This window comes from Heteronotia binoei, chromosome 5, assembly GCF_032191835.1.
Source record: "Heteronotia binoei isolate CCM8104 ecotype False Entrance Well chromosome 5, APGP_CSIRO_Hbin_v1, whole genome shotgun sequence".
Classification (NCBI taxonomy): Eukaryota; Metazoa; Chordata; class Lepidosauria; order Squamata; family Gekkonidae; genus Heteronotia; species Heteronotia binoei.
The window spans coordinates 150,288,895-150,303,247 of record NC_083227.1 but is presented as its reverse complement, the minus strand read 5'-3'; the positions used below and the strand labels follow the sequence as shown (position 1 = coordinate 150,303,247).

The window sequence follows — 14,353 nt, the reverse complement described above, 5'->3', positions numbered from 1 at the left end:
AGGCCATAGCCCCCTGATGTAGCCAGTCCTCCTGGAGCTTACAATAGGCCCCTGTACTAAGAGCCCTATAAGCTCTTGGAGGATTGGCTACATCAGGGGTGTGCAGCCTAATATGCAAAGGAGTTCCTGCTACAGAAAAAGTCTTGGGAAAATATATATGCCAGGTGTCAGACAATTGTGTATAGTTTATTTTTTAACCCAGAAATATGATTTGAGCAATACAGGTACACATTTCAGAACTATTGGCCTTGTGTACATCTTCACTTCTATATTATGTTCACTTATGACCAGCTGAAACACTCTTTTGAATGTAGTGGTTTGGAGGAAGCATCCCTGTTTCCACATATCCATGGATGCAGCAGCAGTTTCTTGTAAGTTATTCACTCATGGTGGCATTTTTTTTACTGGTATAACTGATATATGAAACTTAATAGGTTGTATTTCTGACACTCCATTCCACTTACCTGAGCAGAATAGTAGGATCTAACTTGATGCATTAAAAGATAACTTTGTTCATTACTGGGAGCTTAGAGCCTTCATAATCGTACCATTTAATGTGATCTGAGATGTCTTAAAATTATCTTCCTTCTTCTCTACAGGTTTATATCATCAAAGTCATTTGGTCCAATGGCTCTACAGAGGTCATTTATCGCCGGTATAGCAAATTCTTTGACCTGCAGGTAGGATGTTATGTTTCCATTGTAATTTGGGATGTCTGTTGGGAGTGCTATAATTTATTATCTTGCCTAAATTTTGAGTCTGTAATCGCCTGATTTTGTCAGGCGTCAGTGTTTTGCTTGTATACGCTGTAAGTGTTAACAGGTTCAAATCACTGAGCCTGAAGCTCTAACAGCACAATGACATAGTGTGTTTGCTTTCCTGTACCTACATACTACAGGAGCTGTCTCAGTGATGCACTGGTCTATACTGCCCTTTCTAAGGTATCATGTAAAATGAATATCTTCTTCTTCCGGTCACATTGGAGCTGGACATTATAGAGCGTGGTGTGGGGCATTCTTGGACTCATGAGCAGTAAGGTTAAGCCAAAGCTTCATTTTAAAAATACTTTCATTTTTCTAAACAAAGATTGGCTACAGATGTTAACAGCAAATTTTTGCTGAAGTTGGATGGTGGTTCTCTCCCTCTTGTTGCCTCTTCATGTAAGTTCAGGGTTTTTATAGGTGACCTTATTGCAGCTTTTAGTCTGAGCTCTTAACAATTGACTTTAACACCGTAAACTGCTTTTGGAGTGAGTTTAGGATAGATATGCAAGAATGCTGATTTTATGACTCAATACAGATTTAAACATATAATGAGAGGTGGGGAAGGAAGTGATGAGCCAGTGCCGGGCTTTTGTGGTCTTTTCTTATATGCCCAGGATAATGCCAGTTGCCACTTTCGTCAGGAAGGAATTTTCCTCTTGGCCAAATTGGCCCAGATGTCCTGGAGATTTTTTTTGCCTTTCTGCGGTCACAGAGTAAGTGTCACTGTGGGATTGCGGGAGGGGGGAAGTAGCTGTGCGTTCCTGCGTTGTGCAGAGCATTGGTCTAGAGCAGGGGTCCTCAGACTTTTTAAATAGGGGGCCAGTTCACTGTCCCTCAGACTGTTGGAGGGCCGGACTGCCGTTACTGTACAAGGCCGCGGGCCGTCAGTTCTCCGTCTTCTGCATCTCTCTCCCTTCCCCACACCACACACCCCGGCCTGGGAACTCACCTCACCTCGGTATCGCCTCACACTCTGTCTCCGCCGCCTCAGCCCAGTGCCGGAAGTGTGCGTTGCTAACGCAAGTTTAGGTCGAACGTCACTTCCGGTCTGATTTTGCCATAACCTGGCGGGTCGCATAAACGTCCTCAGCGGGCCGCATCTGGCCCGCGGGCCGTAGGTTGAGGACCCCTGGTCTAGATGATCCTTGGGGTTCCTTCCAGTTTTATGTTTCTGTTAAATTGGAAGAGGTAAGGAAAAAAGTGAAACTTTAACATGTTTGCATATGAGTATTTCATGTTTAACATGTGAATGTGGCTTGTAAATCATGAGCGTTTTGTTATGGAGGAAATTAGTTTGGTTTCCCTGCAGTGCCATACAAATCCAGTACTGAGCTGAATTGCTATGTTGCTTGAGTACATGTAGTTAGACATAAGAACTCACGACTACTGCTGCAAAGGCACAACTGGTGTCTTCGTGCCAGAAATGGGATTACCGCAGAGGAGATGGGGGAGGGGGCTTCATGATACGTCATGCACTTACAGAAAGATAATGCATTACGATGTTCCAGAAACTTGTTTTGTCTATTCTGTAATGTTCATGACCTGTTTATAATTCTGAGGGGGATTTAATATGATTATCTGGAAATTTGTGATTTTGGAGAGGGTGGAATGGATGCCTTTTACGATGAACAAAACCACAGCAGCTGGTCTGATTTGGTGTGAAAGAAGAGAATGCTTGAAAGCAACTCAAAGTAGTTTGGGATGCCAGGATGTAGAGACTGGCACTGACAATTGCTTCTTTGCTACTTTAGCTGTCTGGTTCTGTGCATAAGGGAGAACACATTTTCCAAAGGAAGGTGAGCCAAGGGGACTTTATGAGCCAAAACACAAACTTGGCTGCTGGAGCCAACTCTGCATTGCTGAAGGAGCAGAATACAGAAAGAGCACCTGTTGAAATAGCCTGGGAATTCTCATGGCCGTGACCTCTGTCTGGTGTATGTGAATCCTGAATAGGGCCAGGTAGTTCCAGATCCTGAAAGCTGAGCACAGCTGTTGGTCATTGCTGTTGGAAGAGGCTTTTGACTGAGATCCCCTCATATCTACCTTCTGACTGAGATCCCTGATCTCTCTCTCTCTCTCTCTCTCTCTCTCGGCTTGGCTTCGCGAACGAAGATTTAAGAAGGGTGCAATAGTCCACGTTTGCTGCAGGCTCGCTGGTGGCTGACAAGACCAATGTGGGACAGGCAGGTCCGGCCACAGCGGCTGCAGGGAAAAGTCTGATTTAGGGTTGGTCCTGTAGCAGTGCGATTCTTCCTCAATCTCCTTTTGTCCTCAAGACCAGCTATGCGTGCGTTCTCAAAGGAAGAGACAGCCTGGTGGATGGTGTGCCTCCATGCTTTGCGATCTGAGGCTAGGTCAGACCACTGGTGATGGTTGATGTGACAGGTGCTAAGGGATTTCTTCAAGGAGTCCTTGTACCTCTTCTTTGGTGCCCCTCTATTTCGATGGCCGGTGGAGAGTTCGCCATACAGGGCAATCTTGGGAAGGCGGTGGTTTTCCATCCTAGAAATATGCCCTGCCCAGCGCAGCTGCGTCTTCAACAGCAGTGCCTCGATGCTGGTAACCTCTGCCCGCTTGAGGACTTCAGTGTTGGTCACAAAGTCACTCCAGTGGATGTTGAGGATCCCTGATACTTTTCTTGAAAATGGACAAGTTAAACCCCTGGTGGTTGTTTTTTTTTTTTTCAAAGGAGGTTTTGCTTCAGTTTTCAGACCCTGGCTGACATAGATCTTCTTGAGTGCTGCTAGCTTGCAAACAAGCTGTGTTGGTTACTTTGTCCTCCTGCAGGGGAATGAAGGTTTAGACTTCTGTGTTGCTGAGAGGAGCAGCAATCTTAAGAGACTGCTGCTGCTCTCTGCCCTGGATTTGCAAAGCCAGCCGTGTCTAGATCTCTGAGATAACTTGTAGAGTACTAAAGACGATAGCTTTTTCCCTTTGCAAATAGTTTCCCAGCAGCTGGTTTCTGTGTTGTAACTGTGATGGAAGAATGCACCCTTTGTGGAACAGTACTTTCCAAAGCTGCATTTATTAATGGGGGAAATTGGCAAACGTGCACGTAAAGTAACAGGTTCACTGCTGACCGAACCAGACGTCACAGCTAAAAAGGGTTTTGGTTGCGTTTTAGTTATTTGATATTCACTTGTAAATTGACCATTCTATACTTCAGAGCAATTAAGGTTGACGATAACTAGTGGCATACTTGCCTATACCAAACAGCATTTTAGGAGCCCCACCCCCTTTTCTGGTGTGTGAGATTTATCTCTTTAAAATAAAGACATCAGGCTTCCTGATGTCTTTATTTTAAAGAGATGTTGGGGACCATTTTGGAGAGCTAATGCATTTAAGAAACTCCTATACAGAGTTACTCTATTGATTTCAGTGGCTTAGACTGCGGTAATTCTTGCAGGTGATCCCGCTGTCAAAGACTGAAACATTAGCCATCAAATCTTTGGCTGTTCAAATCTTGCCTCTGCCATGAATACACTGAAAATTAGGTTGCTTTCTATAAGTCCCCATCTTTAACCCCTGACACTTACTCTAAGGGCTATTGCCCCAATTTTGCTTTATATGCAACCATTGAGTAAGATTGTCCATCACAAAGAGCCAGGCAACTTGTGCATATGTAATGCGTTCCTTAACACCTATGCCAACCAGGCACATGCAGGGTCTGATTATCTGATACATTAAATGCAAGTTGGATTGAAGTTCTCCCAACCCAGCTCATGTTTAACGTATCATCTGATCAGACCCTCCATTATAAATAGAGAACCAGTTTGGTGTAGTGGTTAAGTGTGCGGACTCTTATCTGGAAGAACTGGGTTTGATTCCCCACTCCTCCACTTGTACCTGCTGGAATGGCCTTGGGTCAGCCATAGCTCTGGCAGAGGTTGTCCTTGAAAGGGCAGCTGCTGTGAGAGCCCTCTCAGCTCCACTCACCTCACAGGGTGTCTGTTGTCGGGGAGGGAGATAAAGGAGATTGTGAGCCGCTCTGAGACTCATGAGTGGAGGGCGGAATATAAATCCAATGTCTTCTTCTATAAACTGTTGAATTTCTATATATTATGAGCCATCTAAACCACAACAAAAAGTGGAATATTAGTTGTTAAATATAGGCTTATTAATGGACAGGAACTTTTAAGCACAGCAGAGGATAATGTACATGAAGAGTTTTGAATATTCTGAGGCATACATAAATGGTATGGATTAATATAAAGAGTGAATGCTGAAGAAAAATATTATTTCTTCAGATAATTGTACCTTTTCCTTGTTGCTTCGTCACGTTTACCTTACAGAAATAAAAAAGTGGTGGGTAATCACTTTATCACAGAAGGATAAAGCTCATTTGTACAGTTCTTTACTTTTCATTTCCCTTTTTCAAGAGATGATCTTTTAAAATAAAGAATAACTAATGGAATGGGTTAAAGATTTTGCACACAAAGCTGGTCAGCTCCCAGTTTCTTATACATGTTTGCATTATTACTGGGAAGTCAGCAGGGAACCCAGATTTAGAGCCCACTGGTGCAGACCAAAAGATTGACCAGTACTTCATAGTATGACCGTTTTCGCACACAGCTTACCTTGCAGTCACAATCCTGTTCCCTCCGCAGCGTCTGTCGGATTTCCCACCATCTGTGCCGGAGTTACAGGAAGTGCCACGGCTTTTGCGTAGCAAGCGTAAACTGGATTTTAGCGGTTTACATTTGCTACACAAAAGCTGAGGCACTTCCTGTAACTTCAGCACAGATGCTGGGAAATCCAACCAGATGCTGTGGAGGGACCAGGATTGTGACTGCGAGGTGAGCTGTGTGCAAAAACGGTCTATATTTGGTGTAATGATTGTAGGATTTGAGGCAGTCCAAAAGTTATTTCTTGTTGTGGTTTCGTAAAAACTTTTGTTCTGAATTTGTAAGTATTTATTACAGATAAGCTGGGTATTGGTTAATATAAACTGGCACACCAATCTATATAAATTGATATATTGTTCTTGTTGGGTGAAGAACAGCAGGAAGCTAAACCTGAAGCATGTTCAGACAATAGGTTGCCTACCTGTATACTTGAACATTGTACTTGTAGCCTGGTTCTAGGAGACACTGTGCTTGGTTTGAACAGTATTGTCTCTGCCCAGATGACAACTGGTGCTGGAAGCTATTGGGGTGGCTGTTGACGTAGTGCCTCCGTGATCATTGTCTACTACAACACACTGTATCCTGTTTTAGCTTCTAGTCCTTTTCATTTTGTTCTATTATATTCTGTCTTATACCATAAGGCGCATTCTCTTAGCGTGCAAAAATATGGATTAATGTGTCATCATAAATTTTGGGTTTGCCAATCTCTTTCCTAGTTTTTTCATATGGATGAATGGTTTTCATAGAAAAGACCTTTTTCCCATTAGCTCATAGCCTACTGTGCCAGGCAGTACGTTTGTAGGTGTCACTGCTTTTGGAAGTGAAGTGTTTTTGCCATCAAAATTTGAGGGGAGAGGTCTGGAATGTGCCAGTGGTATTTTGGCTGATGATTCCCATTTGGCCAATCCTGTGGAAACTTTAACTGGCACGAGAATTGGTAATTATACCCCAAATGACTGCCTTGCATTATGAGACCAAAATTTTCCTATTGTCATGCACTTAGAAGTTATACTAATGCATGATTTTGACAAGGAGAACCAGAAGATAAAAGGCTTTAGAGCATTACACTTCCGTCTATTTACTTGCAACTAAAAAGGAATTAAAATCCAATTGCTCCTATTCAAAACTGTGGGTTGCATGCCCTTTGGGGGCATGCCATAGCTGTTGAATCAATGCTCATTGGGATAGATGACACCTAAGACAGTTGAACAGGTGTCATTGAGCTCCAGTTCTGCTCTGCTTGCTGTTTGTAGAAGGTGGGACTGACAGGTGGGTCATGGTATGCAGACTGGGACTGCAGCACAATGGAACAGAACTCTATAGTGGCTCAGAGAGGAGAAAAAGAGGGCAAGAAGTGACCATGGTACAACTGAGTTGGAGTTCTTTTCCCAGCCTTGCTTGGATTCCAAGCCAGCTCTGCCCACTAACAACTCTGCACTTCTGTAAACAAACAAAAAAGCATAAAAAGTCCTTCTGTGTGTGTAGGGGGAGAATGATGTCAGCAACAGGTGGGTGAAGGTTGTAAAATGATGCTAACGTGGCAGGACATTTCCAAAATCAAAGCTTTGCTGTCCACATGGTGAGCAAACATGTTTTGCTTGTGCTTTTCCAGAAAGAGTTTAGCAGAGCAGGTTTGAGAAACAAAGGGTGAGCTCCTGAAAGTAGACAGTGGGGACACGCTATGGTTTGAAACACAAGGCAGAGCGAAATAGACCCATGGACCTGTGAGAACAGCCTAAGATGAGCCTTTATCACCTCATTTCATAAGATAAATTATTACTTAAATAAGTAGGCAGAAAGAACACAGAACTGTCGTTTGAACAATGTATTGCTTAATCCAGTCAAAAGAACCAAAGTTTGGTTATCCAGAGGTTGGAGCTTTAAGTATAGAAGTCAAATAGTATCTCTCCCCCCCCGCCCCCCCCCCCTCAAAAGAAGCTTTTAGGAAACTGTGCTAAAAGTTACCTGAGGTGATCTGTTAGAAAAAGGTGAGCTCTTCTTCTCAAGGGGCGCAAAAGTGCATGGAAAAATGGACTATCAGCACTATGCCCCGTGTAGTGAAGAGCACAGTTACAGCATAGTGCTGCTTCAGTACAATCAAGGTTCCTTTCCTGTCCTTATAGGAAGTCTCCTATGAATGGCTGAAGGGCCACCGTGGGCAGCATTCTAATCCACTCTAATGTGTGTTACTCAAACCGGCACTTTTCTATTAAATTGGGGGGAAATAGTTCTAAGGAGACAGAGCAATAGGGGGTAACTGGGATTTTACACCTATGTTTATGCGGATATTTCCATCAGTGAACTCTTGAAATAAATTTGTCAGATGTTCAGCTGGAGCAGGCTTTATTGAAATAGGAATAAAAGGGCAAAACACATGCATACAAACGCACGGAAAACACACAGGCTAGCTAAGAGGAAATCAGGGAGGAGATGGGAGAAAGTAATTTTGAGGAGGCTTCAGTTACCAGTCTTGGAGAGTAAGGTCTGTGGAGGCAGCTGCAAAATGACCAATGTTTCACAGAGAAGAGAAGTCCCACATGCACATGGGGGTATGAGGTATGGCGCCAAGAATACCCACAGATTGCTATGGAGCAGAGTGCTACAATTATAGGGGGAAGTGCTCCCTGGGGCAATTTGATATGTTTACCCCAAAAACAGTGACTTGATGGTTTTTTCAGAGGTGAACAATAATCTGGGAAAACCTTGATGGGTTTACCTGAGGAGGATTATGTATGCCAGTAGCATTTGATGACCTTCAAAGTACCGGACCAGAAAAGCTATTCTCCGGTGGTCTGGACAGTGGGTCGGTCCGACTACTGGGTATAGGCTCCTCCTCCTCTTCACAGGGTCGGGTCTTCTAAATGATCCGAAGGGGGGGAGTGGCCTATACCTCCCAGCTCCCACCAGTTTTTTTTCCCGGCCCTGCATGAGCAGGACGGGTTCTTCGCGAGCGCTTCTGTAGAAGCGCAGAAGATCCGAAAAGAAAGAAGATTTACTGACCTTTTAAAAAGGCGCTGCAGGCTGGGAGCGTAGGGGTTAGCCCCAACAAACCCAGCAGGAGGGCGAATGCGCAGGGCTACTCATGAGTAGACCCTGCGGCGACGCGGCACACAGCTGAGGCGAGGAGGCCCTTTGAAGCTCCGTTTCCACCCAGGCGCGAGTGGAACGGAGCGGAGAGAAAAAAGCCGGCATTTCTGTGGCAGCGGTAAGTCGTCCCGCGGCGGGGAGGATCTGCGCGGGCGATTTAGAGCCTGAAAAAGCTGGAGGGGCGGGGCGACGCGGCAAATGGTGGACGCCTGAAGGAGCCGCTCTCTCTCGACTGTCCCTCCGCGCTCCCCCCGCTCCTTCCTAACACCTCGCTTTCGCCCGGGCATGGGCAGAAGAAACGTCAGAACACACAGGGCAGCCAGGAAGACCTCCAAAATGACACAACAGGTATTAACCTTTCCCCCCGCGACTCCTGAAACTCCCGCTCCCTCGCCTGGGCCTCTTCTCTTGCCAGAGAAAATGGCGTCCGGTACCTCTCCTGTCACTGAAGAAGGCGCTTTGCTTACCTCCCAGTCATTTCACGCAGCAATGGCCCAGTTGCAGGAGACTATTGGGGAAGCAATTTCCAAGGCAACTGCACCCATTTACTCCGAACTTAAAAAAATTAATGAAACTTTGGCAGCTGCCACTCAAACTGCAGATGCAGCCTTCGAAATAGCTACCAAGGCCCAAGAAGCAGTAGAGAGCCTTCAACACTCCGATTTGTGGGCGCATGAGAAAATTTTATATTTGGATAACAAACTAAGGGCGGCAAATTTGAAATTTCGAGGCCTGCCTGAACAGGCGGAAGAAAACCAAGAGCTTAAAACCTTTATAGCGACCTGGCTAGCCTCTGCCCTCCACCTTCACGACGGTGTTGCCCCTCTTATTGGCTCTGCCTACCACCTTGGTGCCCTTCGTTCTAATTCAAAGGATTTTCCACGAGACATTTTAGTCACGATCCCAGACTCCAGGACCAGGCTTGCAATTTTCCAGAAAGCTCGATCTGATGAAGGCCTACTCTATGAAGAGAAGAAAATCCTTGTTTTGGCCGACCTTTCCCCCGAGACCTTGCAACACAGAAAGGACATGAAACCTATTCTCAACCTGCTTGCTTCACACAAGATTCGTTTTCGTTGGTCTTCTCCCACCCAAATCTTGGTGGTTCACCAGGGTCTCCGTTTAACTGCTTCTGACTTTGCCTCTGGATGTGATCTTCTTAATCACCTCCACATCGATCCGCCTCCAGCCACTGACCCAAACTTGACCAACGTCTTCCAGTCACCCAGCAAGCCACTTTTCTCCCGATCAAGAAGACGACGTTGAACATGTTCTATGTCGCAAACCAGCCTACTTGTGTGTTTCTATGCTCTTGTTATGTTAGTTGCAAGTGCCATGCCCTGGCTTTACTTTTACGTTTTGGAAGGAAGCGGGGGGAGGAGGAATTTTCCCACTCTTAATTTCACCTAGATGGGACAGTAGAGAGTTCTCTCCTTCTAGCCCCCTACCCTGGTTAGTGTTCTACTAATATAGGCAAAATTTTTCATTGTTCTCTTTTAGAGCCAATGAATAGTCTAGATAGATTTGTGTTTTATGTATTGTTTGTTGTTTATCTGTTTAGAAGGGAAAGCCTTTTGGTGGCATTGTCCACGAAACTGACTGTTTACTTTGTTAACTTTAACCACTTTTGGTCAACCTTGTTTGTTCGTAACTGTGACCTATATGCTAAATGGTCCTCTCCTATTATGCAATGGTATTTGAATCTTTTGCTTCCATTTCAGGAAAGTAATATGAAGCTTGATTCGTTATATGTTGTCCATTTTTACGACCTAGCCTCCTTCTCCATGCCTTTATTTCTAATAGCTGTCGACTCAAGCTTTCGTTTGTTCTCACCTATTTTTATCCTGAACTCAACTAGTCCCACTTTTATGGACACCATTTCCATCTTATTGGAGATATATGTTATTGCAACGCAATGTTGGTTGTTTGTTACTGGTCTAAATTTCTTATACTTGATTTGGGAGGAATTTGCTCTTTGGCCATTAGGCCCTTTAATGTTGGTTAAGTTTGAAAACTTCTCACTTCTTGATCGGTTTTTGTCATGTCAGATCTAAAATTAATCTCTCTTAACTGTAGAGGCCTTAATAATGTTATTAAGGCCAAAAGACTCTCCTCCGCACTAACAAAACTACAACCCGACCTTCTTTTTTTACAGGAAACCCACATTAAAAAGCCAAATTTTAATATTCTTCATTCAAAATGGTTTCAAACACAATTTCTAGCTCCCGGTTCTTCAAAGTCACGTGGAGTCGCTATTGTGCTATCTAAGAGAACAAGATTTGCTCCTATGGCCCAGGAAATAGACCCTCAGGGAAGATATATTTTCGTTAAAGGTATGCTCAACGGTTCTCTATTTACTTTGGTCTCCCTATACGCTCCTAATGCTGCACAAACTACTTTTATAAAATCTACCCTGCAGAAGCTTGCCCTCTTCCAGGAGGGGGAAGTGGTTATAGGCGGTGATTTCAACCACATAATTGACCCTATTTGGGACAGATCCTTTAAAACACACACCCCCACAGTTGCCCCCTCCACACCTCTCCAGACTATTTTCCAAAATTATAATTTATATGACATTTGGAGGATCCGCAACCCAGGTGTTAAAGACTATACATATTTTTCTGCAGTCCATAATGTTTTCACAAGAATAGACTATTTCCTTACATCCCCTTCCCTACTGAACCAAATTTCCTACGCTAATATAGGTCTTAGAACTCTCTCCGACCACGCCTGGTTGGAATGCACTCTTAAGTGTTGCCCCCCAGGATAAACCTTGCTACAATTGGTCGCTGAATAGATCACTTCTTTTAAATAAAGAATTCTGCACGCAGATTGAAAAAGAGATCAATTTTTATTTTGATAAAAACTCCGATTGTGGGGTTTCTCCCAATATTGTCTGGGACGCAATGAAAGCAGTCCTACGGGGCAAATGCATTTCCTTGAATTCGGCCTACAAAAAAAGGAAATTAGAACTCAGTCAACATATACTAGACAACATCAAACTGTTAGAACAGAAACACAAACAGACCTGCTCAAAAAAGATTTATCATAAACTTTTACTCGAACGGAAAAAACTCGAGTTACTAGATACCACTACCATCAAGAAGAATCTCCTTTTTTTAAAGCAGAGATATTGGTACAACCACCCCCGCTCATTGAAACTTCTATCCTGGAAACTTAGAACGGAACTAGGGGAGCGACAAATAAATCTCATTTCAGACTCCACAGGCAAAAGACACTCCTCTAATAAGAAAATCATAGAAGTTTTTCACGATTATTTTCAAAAACTATATACCTCAACTAATCCTTCTTCTCTCTCAATAGATCGCCTCTTACAGGATCATCCCATTCTTAATCGTTTATCACAAGACCACCAACACTTTTTAGAGTCACCCATCTCTCCTACGGAGGTGCTGGATGCCATCAAATCTTCTAAACCCCACAAAACACCTGGTAGACGGTCTGCCTTCAGAATTTTATAAGAAATTTGGTTCGTCCTTAACCCCTCATATTACTTCGATTTGTAATCTAGTGCTAGACACTGGCCTTATGCCCCCCTCTTGGTCCCAAGCAAAAATAATTCTTATACTCAAAAAAGAGAAAGACCCCCTAACCACCAAGTCTTATCGCCCCATTTCTTTACTTAATAATGATTATAAACTATTTACGTCTATTCTAACAGCCAGACTGAATAAAATCATTGGCTCCTATATTCACATGAACCAATCGGGATTCATCCCCAACTGAGATATTACCGATAACACGAGACAAACTATCAACCTTATCCAATACTGCAACTTTCAGAAATTCGAGTCCTGCATTCTGGCCTTGGACATCGAAAAAGCCTTCGACAGCGTGGAACCGCTTTTCCTCCATAAGGTTCTACACTATATGGGTTTCGGTCCGAAATTCAAGAAGGTTATTAATTCTCTTTATTTAGACCCATCCGCTGTTCTACAAATTAATGGCCAACAATCTCCTGTGTTTCGACTCGAAAGGGGGACACGTCAGGGCTGTCCCCTCTCCCCAATTCTTTTTGCACTGGCCATTGAACCCCTCGCTAATCTAATCCGTCTTTCCTCTGAGATCCCTGGAATTTCAGTTCAAGGCTCATCATTCAAAATCAGCTTATTCGCTGACGATATAGTCCTATATATTTCCAATCCACTACAATCCCTAAATGCTATTTCCACTATCCTGGACAGTTTTGGGACGCTTTCTGGACTCCGTGTTAACCACTCCAAATCTATTCTTTATCCAATCAATGTTCCTCCTAATTTAAGGAATGAAATAACCACTAATTACCCCTTTCATTGGGTTACTGATAATTGGTCATATTTAGGGTTAAAAATTCCTTTAAACCTTTCCAATTTATTAAAGACTAACTATACTGCCACTTTCTCAGACATCTCCACTAATTTGAAACAATGGGACAAATTGCAACTGTCTTGGATGGAAAGAATCCATACCATCAAATCTTTTATTTTCCCACGCTTACTATACTTATTCCGGGCTCTTCCTATTGAGATACCTCAAGGAATGCTAAACTCCTGGCAACAAACTCTGTCCGCCTTCATCTGGAAATACAAAAAAGCCAGAATCAAACTTTCAACTATTTGCCGTTCTAGAGCTAAAGGCGGCCTGGCGGTCCCGGACATTACTCGTTATTACAAAGCCGCCATCCTCTCCCAAATGATCAGGATTTTATACCAACATCCTCCCCCCCACCTTGGTCCCTTCTTGAGGAGGCCCATTTTACTCCCCTCAAATACTATGAGCTTTTATGGCTCAAAAAGCCAGACCGCCCTCTATGGCATTTTGTGAACCCATTTATTAGAGCACTTCTTTCGGTATGGGACTCAGAACGTTCTTTTCTTGCTCCAGGCCTTTCCATCATCTCCTCATTTATGGGCCAAAAATGGTTTCCCCCGGCCCAACTCCCTTCTTCCTTTAAAACTTGGCGTGACTCTTCGAAGGTTTTCCTCTTTAACCTTCTTTCTTCCTCCAGACAAATTTTACCTAAAGACAAGCTTGATCAAGAACTATCAAACCCATCACCTTGGTTCCAATACTTCCAAATTAGACATTTACTTCAAGACCCCCAATTGAAACCGTCACTTTCCCGCCCAACAACTGACTTTGAATATCTGATTCTCCACCTTCAGGATTCTGAAAGATCAAAGGGTCTCATTTCACAAATATATCGTGTTCTCCTATCCAAACTGGAATCCTCACTTCCCTCATACACAAATTCATGGCATAAAGACTGTGGGTCCACGCTTTCTCCAGACCAGTGGGAGGCCATATGGGAAAGTGAAATTCTACACTCTAGCATTATAAATATATCACAACAGAACTTCAAACTAATAGCCCGCTGGTATCTTACTCCCATTCAACTCTCACACATGATCATTTCGACCTCCCCTGACTGCTGGAGAGACTGTGGCCTTAAAGCTTCCTATATCCATTGTTGGTGGGAGTGCCCTAAGTTAAGACCCTTTTGGTCCTCAATTTGTTCTCATCTTTCAACCCTACTGGGAATTATAATTCCTGAAGACCCTAAGATAATATTTCTCAATCACTGGCCTGGTTCCAAACTGTCATCCTCCAAAAGATCCCTAATGGCCAAACTCCTAACGGCTGCAAAAGCAACGGTAGCACAATCCTGGAAAAACCCCAACAGCCCATCTCTCGACACCTGGCTCCTAAAAGTTTGGGACCACATCGCTATGGACAAGATCCAGGCGTCACTTGATACTACTGACCCTTATCAAGCCTATTCTAAATATATAGCGATATGGCTTCCTATCCTGGAAAAAATTGATAGCGACCCATTCTATATCAACTCTTATAACAAAAGTAAACTTTACAAAGACT

The 14,353-nt window shown here is 43.6% G+C and overlaps 1 protein-coding gene across 2 annotated transcripts in view; it reads left to right on the top strand.

Moving 5' to 3' along the window:
* The window catches only part of SH3PXD2B (SH3 and PX domains 2B), a 175,091-nt gene that overhangs the window by 16,945 nt on the left and 143,793 nt on the right, over positions 1 to 14,353 (top strand). For both annotated transcript variants that reach the window (XM_060240586.1, XM_060240585.1), the window contains exon 2: positions 600 to 680. In XM_060240586.1, the coding sequence (XP_060096569.1) occupies positions 600 to 680 (81 nt within the window). The remainder of the gene's footprint in view (positions 1 to 599; positions 681 to 14,353) is intronic.